Consider the following 17,892-nt stretch of genomic DNA (forward strand, 5'->3'; position numbering starts at 1 on the left):
TCTTGACCTAGTGGAACACTAGCTATATTGTATATAGCTGTATGAAATGCGAGAAATTCCCATGTTTAGATTTTTGTTTATATGAGACATGTCAACTTAATCAATGCATATTTAAAAAGCAAAACACACATTAGCTATCATCTATAATGCTATAAGATTGGTGACAGTGCAAAATTATCACTTAATATGCAAAAAAAGTGTTTAGACTAGTGTTCGAGGGTCCAGCACAGGAAGGAGCTGGAAGGCTGCAATGCAGTCAATAATCCAGGTGGAGGGAGCTGACCATACCTTGCCTCGTCTGACCACTGTCGGCTTGTGAGGGCCCTGTGGGTCAAAGATGATGTATTGGGTGCAGAGGGCCTGGTCGGAGCCTGGCAGGGCGTGGTAGGCAGCAGCGTTCAGAGTTTGTGTCACATCGCTGTCAGGTTTGGGCTGTCGGCTCAGGAGCTGACCTCCTCCTTCCCGGAGCAGCTTGGTGAGTTCATCTTTGGTCGGCGTCTTAAAGGAGCCCAGGAGGAAGAAGAAACAGCCATCGAAGAGTGGTGGGAGCTACAAAAGATGAATGGTCAGAAAGAAGAGATTCAAGAATTAGTGGACATTTCCCCAACCGAATATTTCTGTGAGCATCAAAAGCATGGCTGAGAAAAGAGAAGACCTGTTGTGTATTATCTCCCTCCATTAAAACATTTTAGTCACTGTGCCAGCACAAGGATAAAAGTCCTTGTGACAACAGTGGCAGAAGGATTAAAGTCTCCCCTTTTGTTTATGATGAAGTTAAACACTGAATAATTTCTATGGCACTAAATCTAGGTTCTCATATTACCAAGAGTCTGCGTGGATGCTTTGTATTTACTTCTTTACTGCAGAGCCAGAAGACATTTTTATCAGCACTGTTCTCCAAACTCAGAAGCACTTAGCATTGCTGTTTAAAGCAGCCGTGAATTAGGCCTCTGGAGACTGTTTTATTCACAGCATCAATGAGCTGTTTTGGGGTGTAAATTGGCTCTCTCATGGGTTTCCAGTGAGAAGGTTCTTTGACTGCACTTTGGTTTGAAATAATTTCTTTGTGATTAGGATTGATGTTTACTATTGTTTTTCTAGATCATTTTATTCTTGGACAGTTTATTCAGCTCAAAAAGGGAGAAAACAGAAGAAACCAACAACGGGTACATCTTCTGCAAATCTACAAATGAACACCTCTTTATTATCATGTCTGCCTGCCAAGAGATATGACAAACTTTGTAGTCTGATTCTTAAGCCTCTCAAGGTGCTTCTACCCTTCAAGGAACAAACAGGTAAATATTATGCTGCTGCTGTTAAGCAATATTTGCTACCTTTGGACTTGTTTTACCACACTGAATCACAGTGCATATAATCAGAATTATTTATCCAAATCAACAGAAAAAGACTCTTTAATGTCAAACTGTAATCACATTTCTATAATTTTATCCTAACCAGGTACACTAGGTATACATTTCTTGTTCAGACTGACTTCATGATTCTGACTTGGTCACTGCAAGGCATTAATGTCATTGGCTTTGAAGCCATTCCTGTGTAGTTCTGGCTTCATTTTCAGTCGTTGTCTTTCAGGAAAAATAAAATATTCTCCCTAGTCCCAGTTCTCTTACAATCTGCAGCAAGTTTTTCCTCCAGGATTTTTCTGCATTCATTTTACTCTCTATCCTCACAAAGCGTACAGGACCCACGGCAGGGGATCATCCCCACAACATGATCCTGCAAGCACCAGGCTTCAAGGTGGGGATGGTGTGGTATTGATGATGTATGTTGTCTGGATAACACCAAACCAAGCCTTAGATACTGTCAAAAACCCTAATTGTACATGTCTGTCTTTTTGCATCTGTTTGTCTATCTATCTAAAAATGGTTGACTGCACAATCAAAGATATGTTTGGTATGCAGCAAAGTTAATATACTTATTTCAACTTAATTAATACTGATATGAATTTAAGAGATATAATCTTCTGTTGAATAGGGGGAAAAGCCCAATTAAAAGTGGTTCATAGTTTTTTGTTTTTTTTTTTTAAATCCACACTTGTACTTTAATGACATCTGTGCTGTTGAACAACAACTATGTGCCACTGCCAAATTTTTACCCAAGGACAGAGGGTCTATGACAATCTATACTCATCTTTCTCACAAATTTGTTTGTTTGTGTCTCATTTACCAAGCTACATCTGTTGATGCGACTGCGCTGGGGGCCTTCTCCTGCTTCATGCTCAGTTTCAGGCATCCACTTGCCTGCCTGCAAACATGCCTCCACCCCTGGCATCAAAGGGAAAAGAGAGAGAGAAAAAAATTAAAGCTACTGCTAATTATGTTGACTTGAAAGAGTGTGACAAGGCAATTGCGAATGGAGGATGACAAAGCTCATGTCTGTTTTATCACAGCGAGTTGGAAGATTTCAAGTATTGGCAAAGCTGCAGTTGTTGACAGAGAAAGATGCCCACAGCATGATGGAGTTAATGATGCAACCCTCGTTTTAAGTATCTCGAGCTTAAGCAGAATTCGAGCATCATCTCTTTCTCTCTGTCTCTAGAGGTTTTACAGAGTCAAATTGGAACTGTGTGACAGCCAGCATCCCAGCATTTTTTGAGTTAGAAAAGAACCTTTTGTTCCAAATCCTTAAGAAAAGCATCTCTAAAGACAGAAAAGTTTTTTTGTTTTTTCTTTAAAAAGTATAGGCAGACATGGAGGGGGGAAAAAAATCACACATTTTAATGCCCCAGTCACTGTCACAGATAAAAAAAAAAATGTTTCTTAACATGACACAGATCACAGTGTTGCTGTTCTCAGTGAGCATCTATTGCTGAGTATCATATATCATAAGGAAAAATCAAAGCTCACATTGTAAAAGTTGCACATTTAAAGATATTGAATCTAGATTTGATCTGGTAAAGAAAAATGTATAAAGGATGCCAAACAGACCTGAGCATAAGGCTTGGCCTGAATAGAGATTGCAGTGCAGAGACTTCTCACAACATTTCTAGCTGTGATAGATGCAAACAGTCCCACAGGCCTAATAATCATCTGCAAGGTATCTACATTTTGCCACACCCACACAACCTTGTTATTCATTCATTCATTACATCTTCAGTTGCAGTTTAGTGTTCCACACTGTTGCTTCCAGCTGCAAGATATGGTGACATGAACAGATTAGGGTAATGGTAAGTTCAGGTGTGTGTCTGTGTGTATACTATATCACAATACAGCCCCTGTCAGGAAAAAGCAAATTACACACATGCATACAGCCACACAGTCTCCTGAAGATGGGATGGAAGGCAATTACATTTCTTCATCCCCCTTAATTACAGCTTTCATTTACCGGAACTCTGCCAGAGACTTGGGCAAGGAAGAGGGGAGATACTGGGGGTTAATCGCGCCGGACGATGGTGCTTAGTGCTGAGGAGTCATTAGCATGTTTGCTAATTACCTTCACATAGACTGAAAGCAGAGAACATCTCAAACCCCTTCCTTCCTGAGTCAGTGAATGAGTGAACAGCCAGATGAACCCACTTCCTTGATTAACCATGAGCCCAACTGGAACTGATCTCATTATGAGTACAACCAGTGGAGAGGGTCAGGCCAAAATGAAATTCTGGGTTGACAATGACATTTCAGGATCAAGACAGGGAAAAATAACTCATTCTTTTTTGATAGTCAGTATCCAGAAAACCACCGTCATGCTAGATGAGAAATAAGAAAACAAGTATTCAGGGATGCACAGCAGCAAAACACCAGTCACAAGTAAATCCTGAGTCAGTCCCTGACTAGCTGTGTCTCTGACAGAATTGTGTGTGTTCCAATAGAACAGGTCCCACACTGAAGCTCCTCCTGGCAGCCAAAAAGAAAAACACTAAAACTTATATCTTGGGGGGAAAGCACATGGATGCACACACCCTCCCTAGGTCAATAGTAGGAGTAACTGGAGTGGCAGTGACAAAAACCAAAGTGCAGTGACATAAGCCAATACAAATTAGGAGAAAAAAGGGGCAGAAATATTATTTTGAGGGAACAGTTCCACATTTTGGGACGTGCACTTTTTATTGCAGTCTTTCCAAGTGTGATTTGAAAATATCAGTCTCACACTCCATGTCTGTACATTAACTGCAGAGATTTAGTTGGCCTAGCTTAGGATATTGGGGTGGAGGTGCTGGGGGGTTAATTGGCTCCAAGGTGAATAAAACATGTTTAGAAACACCTCTAAAGTGGGCTTATTTACACAATGTGTCTTGTTTTTTAACCCAGAGAGGAACACCAAGCTGTGCAGCACTTCTGTAGAGCATCCAGCAATAGTGCAGGTTGCCAGATTTGGTTGGTGAGCACATGTCAATCTTTTTGTTTCTGTATAGGCAAAAAACATAGTGTCACAACAATGATGCAGAAAATCTACTGTGACTGGCTATTGTTCACCAAGAGTTACTTATAACATGCAACACCTAGAAACCACAAACTGTTTCTCTCTCTCTAGTCTTTATACTAAGCTAGGCTAAACATGCTCTATCTTTGGCTTTAACATTTAGATTGATATCCATCCTCTCATGGAACTCTTGGAAATAAAGCAAATAAGTGCATTTTTCAAAATGTTGCACAATGGACAAAAGGATTCCAATCAACGATTTATCTTCAAAGCTTAGCTTAGTTGGGGCTTTTAGCTGGAATGGAGCTCTGTAAGTCAGCAGGAAGTTGATTTTCATGATGGGTTATTAACTTTAACACTGAAGCTGCTTTTCCAAGGAAAATGTGTTGCAATGAAATGTAAGACAGATAAAGAGGTAAGCTGGGGCTTGGCCTTGCTGACAGGAATGGCGTACAAAGCAGGTGGCAGTGAGAACTCAGCTGCTTGTGTGTGCCCGCACACATACACAAGGACCAAGAAGATAGGATGGCACAGTGATTGTCACCAGGGAGACGAGCTGTGTCAAGTGCTCAGCTCTGCGTGGAGAGAAGAGAAGGGGAGGGGCAGAATATGGCCCAAACACAGAAAATCTTATACAGTGAAGCAACCACATACCTCACAGCACACACATTCAAAAGTTGAAATGCCTTACTGGCAGAAACATAGACAAGTGTGCATGGCATTTTACTTACACACACACACACAGTGAAAAGAACCCACTGTCGGATACACCAGTCAAGGGCACACCAAGGTACCGGAAAACTCTTTGACGGCAAGTCTCTTTTTACTTCCCCTGAAGCTGACTTCTTCTGAATATGTGCTTGTTGACTTGATTCAAGGATGCCAGGGAGACTGGCTGGGAATAGCTAAATTTTTTCTAAGTTTTCATCTTGGCATAAATCAAACAGGAAAAAAGAGTTAGCCATCTTTTCATCGCCATTGATATTAAGGGCTTGCGGCACACTGATTCCCAGATTCCTTCTCCTAGTCCCCCACCCACTTTACTTGGCTGTCAGACATGTAAATAGGTGTGTGCACGCACACACAACAGCAGGCACAAACAAATTACCTGTTGCAAAATATTCTGTTAATGTTTCCCAAGATATTCCATGTCTTGCAGAAAATAAAAAAAAGTATTGTATTTAGAGGTTCCTATTCCAAACATATCTTATTTCATCTGCGAGGTTGCAGAGGAGAGGAAGTACACGTCTCAGACTAGATTGATACAGAAGAGGAATTAACAGTGATAGTCTCACTAGGCCTTTACTGTAGGAATGCAACAAACAAAATTCCCATATCCCTTATTTCAGCCAGGTTAACATCCATGTCATAAAAGTGTCCTCAAGTTTATTGTAAAGTTTGAATGTCAATGTAACAAACTGCATATTAACAACATAACTCCATTGTAGCTTTTTCTGAGACAGAGGTAGCAGGTAAAATGTTCACTTGGATTCAACAAAGGATACAAAACCCATAAAATTATTCCAAAAAGCTTGTGCAGCACAATCCATTTGTTCTGCACTGTGGTTCAGAGAGTTGAATATTTACCTCCCAGATTTTTCATACTTGTCCTATATGACACTATGCCAAGAGTCACTTTACTGCAGTAAATATAACTTCAAATGCTTTTCTCTGGCTAGAGGACCCTTGAATGACTCTGTAAACTAAATACAAATGTAACCTCACAGGTAACAGACAAATATAATAACTTCACCATAAAAAAGATGTATATCAATTATAAAACATGCCACAAATGTTTACTTTGTTGCATGGATTGCTACAGTGGGCAAGACTTTTATCCACAGTCATGATATAAAAAAAATATATATATATTTTTATTCACAAATTTGCCTCATGTTATCTTGAGCTGCAGTGATGGAGGAGGGCTGAATATATATCCAAATATAATATAATTAATTGTCATTGTGAAGTCAAATCTCTGTTAGAAATATAAAATACAGGAGATAATGCAACTAGAATTCAGGATATTTTGGATAAAATCTGCCTCAGTGCCACTGCAGTAGGAAGTTACTCAGGTTCTAACAGCAACATTGTCTAACATGACATCCAAAAATAGCAGCTGCAGAGAACTGCTCCAGCCAACGGCTCACTCCATACTTACAGCTGTATCTGACAACCCAGCAGCCAGCAAGGAGACCCAGGAGGGTGGAGTAGGTGGTGGGCATGTGTCCTTCTGGCACCACGACATGGCTCACTGGAGGGAGAAGATACACATACACACACGCACACGCACACACGCACACGCACGCACGCACGCACGCGCGCGCACGCACACAAGCCAAATTGAAAAGGTACAAATGAGTTGTGCTACACATGCATGAGAAGCCCTGAGAAGCCTGCCCTCCTTGTGTGTCTGTCAGACTGCCCAGCAAACAGTGTGTGTCTGGTGCAAATTCAGACAGCTAAATATGTATTGTGCTATACAAATCTAATCATATTATTATCTAGTCTTTAATCTGATAATATATTTTACTTAAAAACATACAATTTGAATACTTGAATCTTTCAACTAGAGACACTTGTGGTGGGAAATGCCAATGCTAGCATGCTATGGTGCTGTTGTTTAGCAGGTATTATGTCATCATGTTATTTCAGTCTAGTGTGTTAGTATGGTAACATTTTCTAATTAGCGAGTATGATGGGAATGTAGTTTTTCTGGTATTTCTTCAGGAACCAAAGTACAAAATATTTACTTGAAAATAGATATTAAATGCAGGCATACTTTATGTGCTCACTTCAGCATACACTTAAATAGATAACTGATTATATTGATTTATCAGCCCTAGCCTAACTGCAGAGGACAACTAATATTTATGGTTTTGATTCCTGATTAATCCAGTAAATGTAGTCTATTTCTCATTGTGTTAATGATTGACTACTGGCCCTTAATTCACCAGGGTAAACAGGTAAGCTTTCAGTTCATGGCAACACATCAAAAAGCCAAGCTTATTTCATAAAATGCTTCAGACAAGGATGCATAATTATACGTTTATTAAAATTTAAATGTAGGCTTATTACCTCTTCATTCAACAAGTAAGCTCACTTGACAAGTGGAAAATGAACATAATTATATCTCCAGGGCAAAGCCTTCTTACATTGTGCATTGACCGTGAATTTGTGTGGATTTGTAGCTTTGAATTGAAAATGTAAAAACCATTCTCTGAAAGCACCAACTTTCACCCCTCCAGTCAGAGAAAGGAGAGTTGTGGGAAACACTTCTGTTTTTCATTAGTGGGTATTCATCACCCTGACAGTACCTCCAAACATTTTATGAGGAATGATTTCAATTACTTTTACTCTCTGGTATTCTCCCAGCCATTACTATTCAACAGTGAAGGAGCTGCTGTATCACAATGATGTATACAGCTCTAAAAGCACTTGTTAGTTACTGCTGAACTTTCATGAATGATAATTCTTAAGCGTCTACTCTTGTCTTCTACTATACAAAAGTATCTCTGTTATATAGTAAAGCCTCTAAAAGGACCATCCAAATAAAAATTTCATCTTTAAAGGTTAGGGTTAGTGTTAGGGTTACAGTATATAATCTTTATTTAAAAAAAAACAAAAAAACATTATGTTTGGGGCAAAAGACTACCATGACTAGAGAACTCATTGGGTGGTTGAGCCTGAAATTGCCCATTTAATACATCTTTCAGTTAAACAGGCCATCCAAATGATAGTTGACTGCCTGTCAGAGTGTTTGGCAGTGAACAAGCTTATCAGCCATGGTCCCAATGTACCAGTAATTGGCTGGTAGCTGCTGCTAATTTTCAGTTTTGCTGAGAGCACATGTGTCACAAATAACAACATTAAAAAGCAATGCAACCATAATCTAACGGCTTCACATTGCAGCTACACTGAGGAAGTTTAAGCCCCATGAGGAGGTTGTGTCTAAATCACACAAACATTACCTGAGCCGGAGAAGGTGTCAGCCACCCTGCCTCCAAGTAGCTGTCCCAGTTTGGTCAGTTGAAGCTGTGCTGGCGGAGACAGCTTGCTGGGCAGAAACACCATCATTTCATCCTTCCTCACGAAGTCACTCACCTAAAAAAAGACATAAGAACACAGTTCAGAAATTTCTAGGCCTATAATGCAAAAATTAGCAGTACTCTAGCAGGAAAAGGGAAAAAAAGGTTATTCACATCGACATGTAGACGTACCATAGAGAGACTGGTTGAGGGACTAAAAGATGTATTAGCATATTGGGTTCCTTCTGAGGCTTCCTGGAAAATCTCCAGCATCTCCAGACTCACTGCATAATCTGCAGGCCGCTTTCCATACAGATTACTGTGAAGAAGAATATTCAAAAGATAAGTGTGTCAATGTCTCACACACATGTAAAGCAATGCAGACCATTTGGTGACCACAAGGGGAGTTAGACATGTTAAGACATGATAGCTTGCTGACAAAATAAATTATTTAGTAATTATATTCACTTAGATTTGTTCACCAAAAATACATTGACACAAGCTGAAAGCAGGTCAAAGGTCATGTGCAACAAAGTTTTGCATTGTGTAGTTAAATATATCTTGCATGTCATGGTAATTGCATGTCATGGTAATTACTCTAATTTCTTCAGTAAAAGCATAATGTAAGAGGAGATTTTAAAGACCATACTGACTTGGCCAACCTTTTTTCTTCTTGTCTTGGGGCCATGACAGTAATGGCTCAAATAACAATCCTTTTCCTGTCCTTGGAATATTCTGAAAATCATCTTCTTATTACTTATACTGTCTGACAGTGAACAATTGTGTTATCTTCCCTTTTCAAACTGTTCACTCTCGTTCTTGTCTTCTGGCAACTAACAAGAGACTTTTAACCTTTACCTTTTAAACCTGAATCCAATTAATTACACAAATTTATGTAACCAAACTGTTGCCATCCTGCCTAACTGCCGACCTGACAAAGCTTTCACATGCTAAGGTAGCACTGATATAACTACATTATAGATCCAAGGCAAAGGTCTCTCCAGCAAAGTAGTCATTCCGTCCTCTTATTTCATGACAGTCTCTGCAAATTTGGGTTGTTTTTTATGACTGGCCAAGCAGGACATTAAAAATCAATATTTGCCAGTCCAGAGTTCAGAGAAAAACAATTTGGCAATGTCACACCCTGCTTGTTCTGTGACTGTGCATCCAAGTGTGTCATTCACTTGTTGGAGCATAATTGTTTGATTTAAGGTTGAGCTGAAATCTGTGCCCTACCTCATTCATAGGTCATCATGTCCAAATACAACACACCAGACTCAATGCATGCAGAAAATACAGATGCCAAAGGGTTGCATAACTTTACTGAGAAGTGCTAACTTTTTAAGCTTTCTCAGTTACATTTATCCTCCACTATCATCCCTGTCCCCAAAAAATCAAGGATCACAGACCCAACAGGAGGCAGCATGTAAGGCTGGGAAAACACATCTCCAACTCTCGGACAATCAGCACCGGTTCCCCTCAAGGCTGTATTCTCTCCCCTCTACTCTTCTCCCTGTATACCAACAGCTGCATCTCCAGTAACCAGTCTTTCAAACTCCTGAAGTTTGCTGACGACACCACCCTCGTTGTGCGCATCTCTGGTGGGGATGAGTCTGCCTACATGAGGGAGACTGACCTGCTGGTTACATGGTGCAGTGAAAACAAACTGGAGCTCAACGCTGTGAAGACAGTGGAGATAGCTGTAGACTTCAGGAAGAACACAGCTTCACCCTGCCCCATCATCCTGTGTGACTCCCCGGTCAGATCTGTGGAGTCCTTCCATTTCCTGGGGACCATCATCACCCAGGACCTCAAGTGGGAGCTAAACATCAGCTCCCTGATCAAGAAGGCCCAGCAGAGGATGTACTTCCTGCAGCAGCTGAAGAGGTTCAACCTACCAAGGACAATGATGGTGCACTTCTACACCTCCATCATTGAGTCCATCCTCACCTCCTCCATCACAATCTAGTACACTGCTGCTACTGCCATGGACAGAGGCAGACTGCAGTGTGTCATCCGGTCTGCTGAGAAGGTGATCGGCTGTAACCTGCCTTCTCTCCAGGACCTGTACACCTTCAGGATCCTGAGGCAGGCAGGAAAGATCATGGCCGATCCTGCTCATCCTGGTCACAAACTCTTCAGGACACTCCTTTCTGGCAGGGGGTTGCGGTTCCCCAAAACCAAGACCTCACACCACAAGCACCACAAGAACAGTTTCTTCCCGTCTGCAACTGGGCTCTTCAACAAGATCTACCCCCCCACCCCCCTCAAAAAAAAAAACACACACACGCAGACTGTCACAGACTATAATCCCCCCACCCCCCACTACACATTACATTAACATACATCTATGCGCTACATTAACGCACATCTGGACAATCACTGCCACCTTCTAACATTTTTGCACTTTACACTTTATACTTTACACTTTACTTTTTAATTATGTATATTTATGTTCCTTGTAAATATAGTTATTGCTCTTCACTCTTTTCTTTTACTATAACTGTCCTTTAGCATCAATATACCAAGACAAATTCCTTGTATGTGCAAACTTACTTGGCAATAAAGTCTGATTCTTGTTCTTGTGAGAAGACCACATTCCTTTTACAGATTAAGTGAGGCCTTCTGTAATATACAACTCCCCTATAGAAAACAGCATGTGCAATGGAAGCTCAGCATCACCTCAAAAGCAGCATTATGCATACAGACTCACAGAGATGAAACTGTGACCATCCCCTAGTTACAATAGGAACACTGAGGAAACAGCCTCAAAGTGTGTACCTTGAAATTTGAGAGAGCTGCAGGAATGAACTTGAAAAGAAAGAGCTATGGTCACCTTGAAGAGAGAGGGAGAGAAGACAAGAATGAAGAAAAGCATAGGAGGAGGAGAGGAGACAGAGAGAGGAACCAAGCCCAGCAGGTCGTCTCTAAAAGATTAGGCGTCAGCAAAGATAACACCTGGGGGACAATTAATAGGTCCACTGGTCCATAAAATATTTCATTTGGATTCATACCCCCAGTCCCATACCCCCACACAAATACAAACAAACATAACATGTCCCTGTCACTTACACATATGTGCACACACACAAGCTGGTTTATGCAGCTGCACGTGAGAAGAATATCTCAAGAAAAATAATAATGCCTGGAAAATTGTACAGGAGGTAAAGTCGCAAACACTTTCTCACAAGCTTCTGCTTAAGTACACAAGTGGGAGGATGGCTGTGGTGGTTTGATTGAATACCCACTGAAACCATGACTCTTATTCTAACCATGGGGAAGAGATTCAAATACTAATTTCAAGCTCTACACAAATGAAGAGAAGTGTTGCATGCTACTACCAGCTCACACCTAACACTATCCATACCCTTTCCACACAACATCCCTCCTTTACCAGTGACAAAAGAACATAGCTATGCCTACAATATTAATAATAATGATAGCCTTTTATTCTGCCTAGTTGTTGATACATACCTTACATACCACCTCAATCTAAAAATAAATAAATAAATAAATACATCTATATGTATTTACAAATCCAAACTAAGCTCAAGATCCCTGACAGCTGACATAGCTTTTGAACTAGTCTTAAAAGTCTTAAAAAAAGAGTCTTAAGTCTAATGACAGAAACATGTGGCAACCAACTGATGGGGCAGAGGGTGAGGCATCAATGCATTTTTAATCATAAAGTTCATTATTTACATTTCCTTCTTCCTTCTTAAACAATCCACTCTGATTTTGTCCTGATGGTTTGATGAGTAGGGTGATACAGAAGCACTGTGTATTGTACTATAGTTGCTATCCAGACACCCTTCTCTGACACCGAACTGCATAAATTTCAAATGATTTTCATCTCCTAAAAATAGCCTTAGCAATATCCAATAACAATGTTGCAAATGTCCTGACTGAACAAAAAGAATAGTCCAGTAAATAAAGAGCCAAAAGCCATCAGAGCAGAGCCATTGTTTTGACAAGGGGATGAAACTCATGGAGTACATTTCAAAAACTGGAGGAAAGGAGAAAATGACATAGATTCCCTGGAAGGTAAAAATATTGCCCTATCCATATCAAATGCCCATGGAGTTTTCTGGTAAACAAACAAAATAGAGTTTCTCTCACTAAAACACACTGTGTGTACCAGTGATCTTGCAAAGATTAGTTTCTTATTTGTTTATTTGCTCACTTATTCTTCACTGCATCTCCTGGTACATGCTGCTGTGTTTTTTTAGCATGTTACCACCAACTGCAGAGCACTGTCTTAGTGTCAACACTGTGCAAACTAAAACGTTGCTCTATAATGGCAATAATGGTCAAAAACTCCACGTGGTGTCTTTAACAAAGGTCATCTTAATATCTCATATAATGTCTGTATTATGTATGTTTTACAAAAGATAATACTGTATCCAGAACTGGATGTAATAACCAACAGCTACATTTGGCAACTGTCATTCCTTGTTTGTTGTATCACTCTCTATGCACAACAATTCACTGCTGTTGTTATAATCCAGTGTAATGGATTCAATGTAAGGCATGCAGGTGATAACATATGTATGGATTCAGAGCTTCAGGCTTCGGGTGGTCATTGGGAGTAAGCCTACAGTCAATCCAAATATATTAAGCATCTTGTTTCCCAAACCTCACTCAAATTAATTTTCATACTGCATTGACATGAACAAAAATAGTGACATCTAAAAGCCTACAGTATGAGTAGGAAAATGGCTGGCAATATATAGTATTTAACATATAAAATATAGAAAATATCACCATTACCCCAAAAGTTTGTAAACATAACATAGGCTAATTACTAGCACCTTGCAGGCCGCACCTTGTTTGTCCAAATATGCAGCACTGGTAGATATTAATGCTTACAGGACTGAGACTTATAGTACACAGCTGTGTGTGCTGTGTAGCTTCTCAGAAAATTCTTAAACCTGGTGTTTTTGTGATAACAGGGAATAGTAGACTGTACAAAACATATTAGTATTCACTTAAGAATTTCCCTCCTTTAAGACTCCCTTCGGTATTTCTGATACTGCCCAGCAAGTCAAAAACTTGGATAGAAAGACTCAGTCACTGATTTAGATGACAGGTCCAAAACAATGAAAAAATGCAGTCCAATCATTCAAACCTGAGGAGCACACAAAAACAAGCACAAAGGAACAATAAAAATCTGAAAAACCTGTATTTCCATAACCCGAACTGTGTGCCAATCATTCCATTAGGGATTGCTTCGCCTCTGTGTGGTGTGGTGTGTGTGGTGTATGAGGCTTGGGCAAGGATTGCATTCATCTTGCAGAGTCCTGACAGACTGTCCCAATCACTGCCTCCTTTTTTGCCTTGCAGACAAGTAATAAAGGTAAAGAGGAGGAAACGTAAGGCTCTGCAATCAGGACCCATCAAAGCAAAGAGGCAAATAAAATGAAATGAAGACAAAGGGTGATGGGTATACAGTGATGGCTGAAAGAGTGCTAACTCACCAATACACTGACCACTGATCAACTACTCTATTGATCATACTGATTAACTAGCATTCTCTCCCTCATTATGGACATGGTGCTACACATCTACCCTGCCTCCACAGGCCAGAAACGCTGATACACCATCAATTGACTGACCAACAACTAATCAGCATCAGTCGATTTTCTTACATCTATGCACCTACAGTACGCACTGCACTAACACATGCCCTGTTCTTAGTTATAGAGAACTGAATGCCTGGTACAATGACTGGTAAACGGGCACTCAATGATTTATTGAAGAAGTGGAAAATAAGCACCAGTTCACAATAACAGAAGTGCCTCTATGATGTAATGCCATGAAATACAATGACCGTGCAATAACTATCAACTTGCCTAAAATGCCTGAAATTTAAGTTGTCCAACTCAGTTGAAAGGCATTTGTAATATTTTGTCCACCTCCTTTATATACACAGAAGGGCAACAATAACAAAGACTAGATTCAGGGTTTTTTGTGTGACTGTACTCAGTGTCAGTTTTTATGTTAAGATAACTGTGACCAAAATTATCATGGTAAACAAATTTGATCATTATATTATTCATATACAACCATCCAAAAATCTTTTCAGATTAAACCTTCTGGTCAGCACATGATTATTTTTGCAAAAGACCAATACCAAGCATGTCATCGCTTGTCTGAGTGACCTGCATTACATGTACAGGTCTGGCCCTTATCTTGTGGCGGGTTGTTGTGATTGCTATGAAATAGAGCAACCCTTTATAAGAAAGAAAAACTGTACACAGTATTCAAATACAATCTGTAATGTTGCATTTCACCTGCAAAACAAATACAGTGCAAATATTTTAAAAAGTCTTAAAGCAGCTTACAGTACGTTCTGTGAGGCACCAAGTTGCAACAGCAATTTGACAATGGCTGAATGTCCATTCCTCACTGCATCATGGAGTGGGGAGTCGTTTTCATAGCCAGGTGTGTTCAGTAGGGCTCCCCTTGAAACCAACACCTCCACAACTGCCATGTGACCCAGGTTACATGCTTCGTGCTGGAACAAAGAGCAACAACAACAATCACACTTCATTAGTTATGTAGAAAATAACTCATACTGAGTGAAACCGTCAGCGGAGAACACTTAAATATTATAATTCTCTACTTTTCTACTTCTACACTCTAAAATTAACATGAATGGGGAGTTTATAGTTTAATGAAAGTGAGTGTTCACAAGTCTGAGTGCTTCATTCAGGAGGGAGATTAAGACACACTGCTACAACTGCACAGTATTAAAAAACAGCTGTGATCCTTTAAATAAATTAGCCCCTTTTACACAGCCTTTTCACGGCGGGAATATTGCGCAATTATTCCCCCCTTGCAGTTATGTATAAAAGGTACAGAGGCGGAAGGGGGGTCCTTATCACCCCACCCTTACACCAGCAGTGAGGGTAGTCACAGAGCCAAACTGAAGTCTGTGAAAAAGGGAGAGCCAGCCAGCAGAGGAGACACAGACCAATGCAGAGACTGTTGTGTTACATGTCGCGTTTCAGAACGCACAATGCTGGCATGCTGTATAAAAATCACACACCAGGGCAGCATTACGCTGGCTTTGTGTGGTTCAGTAGAACCAGCTGATTTAAAGTCAAAGCAGAGTGTTTGTGGCTATGTTTCAGATTGATGTGAACAGTTGATTGCTTAATTTTTGGCCAGAGCTGGCCAGAGAAGAAAAGCTTTAGTGAACATGAAGGTAACTGTGTGTTAAAAAAAAAAAAGACAAAAGCTTACACTATTGACAAGAAATACCACAGATCTCTTCCATCAAAGGAAAAGAGAAAAACTATTAAATCTAACAACTCGTTTTGTTGATGAAACATTTTTTTTCACTGAGAGTTTCTTCACACTACAAATAAAGCTTTCAGATATATCACTTGTTGTATTAGCCTTACCAGAGGTGTCCACCCAGCATTATCTTTCAGGTTAGGGTCAGCCCCCTGGTCCAGCAGTTCCTTGACAGCCTCTACATCTCCCTGCAGGACCCAGAGAGAACAACAAACCTAAGGTCAGAATTGCAGACCTGTAAATGCAACCCTTCAAACACAGCCGCTGATCCCAGTGTTCCGAACCCCCAGTGTTTATCAATCAAACTCCACAGTGAGCCATTGATTACCTTGTCAGGGATCCAGAGAGGGATTACGGCTATGTTTACAAGGATTACTGTAAGACGGTTTATTCTCAACAGACCGGAACATGGCTGTCTGATCATCTGCAGACAAACGTGTTCAACTGAGGGGGGAAAACCCACAGGAGGAAAAGATATTAAACCAGCAGGTTTGTGCTAGATGTAATTTGATATTAACAAAAGAAAAATAAGGAATGTGACAGGCCAAGTTTGCACCTTGCGAACTCAAAATTCCATAATTTTAAGTGCTGAAAACACATTAGAAATTACTTCTGCCATTTCTTAATAGCTAAACACATAGTGGGGATAATAATTTTGAGGTTCAGCATAATTTTGTTATATTTAACTTTGAGTCGACTAATATATTTGTACAAAATTTAAATGCCTAATTCATTTAGGATGCATTGCAACAGTACTGCAGCTCATGCATTCGCAGAATTCAACAGAAAATAGACTGAAGTAAATACATTCAATTATTAAAAACATGCTCGACCTTTATAGCAGCTAGATGCAGCAGGGTCTCTCCCTTGTGGTTCCTCTTTGTAACTGCAGGGCTTCCTGAACTGGGCCGTCCAACAGGTGCACCATGAGTACGGGGAGATTTCCTACCAACGCTGGCTAAAACAGATTGGCTGTCTCCATGCTCTTCTCTGGAGATTTTGGTGCTCTTTTCACACCTGGGGCTAGTCAAAAGTGGAGGGTTGAGGACAACTGGCGACATCTGACCCAGCGATTTTCTCTGTCGGCCAGGGGAAGCCCTGGGCCTTTTTGGTGTGGTCTCCAAGGTGCCGACTTTCTCCACCACTCTGGGTCTTTTCGAGGAATGCTTTAGGGGAGAAATATTGTCCTGTTTTTCAGGATCATCAGTCGGGTTGAGGTCATTTGCAGACAGCGTGTTTTGCTGGATGACACTGTCTGATATGCTTTGACTAGCTGAGGCTTTGTAATTCTTTTCTGCCATGCTGCCTCCTGAGAGGCTCTCCCTCATGGTGCTCCTGCCAGGGCTGAGTTTATTAGTACTCCCCTGTGGCACTTCAGACTGAGGCTCATCAGAGGTGACAGCAGGGCTTAGGAAGGAAACCCTTTTACTGGACTTCCCTGCGCCTTCAGCAAAGGGCTGCTCCTCCTTTTCCTTTAAGGCATCCACCTCAATGAGCCCCCATTTCTGATTTATGTCGTCCAGCCTCTTCTTTTTCATCTTCTCCTTGGTCTGCTTTTGTGTGGTCCTGGTGGCTCCCTGCACCAATGTCTTCCTGCTAGCAGCATTTTTCTTAGGTGACCTCTTCTTCCTGTTTCTGTTTTCATTGCTGCATCTTTGAGAAGAAGAGCCAGAGTCTTGGGAGGACGAGGTGAAATTGAAAACTGACAGGTCTTGGCATTGAGCAATAATGTCTGACTGTGCTGCAACGGTTTCTCCAGGAGACCTGCTGTCCGGCACAGAGACCTCTGAGGGCTTCTCCACTGTGCAGCGTACCTTGCGGCTGCGGGGGCTGAACCAGATCTTGAAGTTCTTCTTCTGTTTTAAAACAGGGCTCCCGGGTTGTGTCTGAATCTCAACAGTGGAGTCTGCAATGAATCAATAAAAAAAACACATGTTCAACAAAACAAAACGTTCCCCTCCTGAGCGTACTATAATTTTTCATTGTGAATTGCTGTCAAATAGCCCTTTTGTATTTGTAACAACCTTCCACTACCTGTAGAGATGAAAAAAGAATAACACCAAACTTTGAATTATGTATTGCCAGCCAATAACACATTTGACAGACGAAGAGACAACAATAACATGCAGATTTGTTAACATTTTAATGGCAGGGCTTAGTATGTTGTCCTATAGTTCTTTGTCAA

The 17,892-nt window shown here is 40.7% G+C and overlaps 1 protein-coding gene across 6 annotated transcripts in view; it reads right to left on the bottom strand.

Annotated features, from left to right (window-relative positions):
* bard1 (BRCA1 associated RING domain 1) overlaps positions 1-17,892 on the bottom strand; it is a 103,648-nt gene that overhangs the window by 82,628 nt on the left and 3,128 nt on the right. For 5 of the 6 annotated variants that reach the window (XR_007813217.1, XR_007813219.1, XR_001960481.2 and 2 more), the window contains exons 4-11: positions 16,541-17,613; positions 15,815-15,895; positions 14,750-14,922; positions 8,598-8,724; positions 8,349-8,481; positions 6,539-6,631; positions 2,185-2,282; positions 289-549 (exon numbers count right to left, since the gene is read on the bottom strand). Coding sequence is in view for 3 of the 6 variants with exons in the window: in XM_018671951.2 (XP_018527467.1) it covers positions 289-549; positions 2,185-2,282; positions 6,539-6,631; positions 8,349-8,481; positions 8,598-8,724; positions 14,750-14,922; positions 15,815-15,895; positions 16,541-17,613 (2,039 nt within the window). In the remaining 3 variants the exon portion in view is untranslated. Of the gene's footprint in view, positions 1-288; positions 550-2,184; positions 2,283-6,538; positions 6,632-8,348; positions 8,482-8,597; positions 8,725-14,749; positions 14,923-15,814; positions 15,896-16,540; positions 17,614-17,892 lie in introns of those variants that run through there. The other variant, XM_051070536.1, reaches the window with a different exon arrangement.

Source organism: Lates calcarifer, linkage group LG1 (assembly GCF_001640805.2).
Source record: "Lates calcarifer isolate ASB-BC8 linkage group LG1, TLL_Latcal_v3, whole genome shotgun sequence".
Taxonomy (NCBI): Eukaryota; Metazoa; Chordata; class Actinopteri; family Centropomidae; genus Lates; species Lates calcarifer.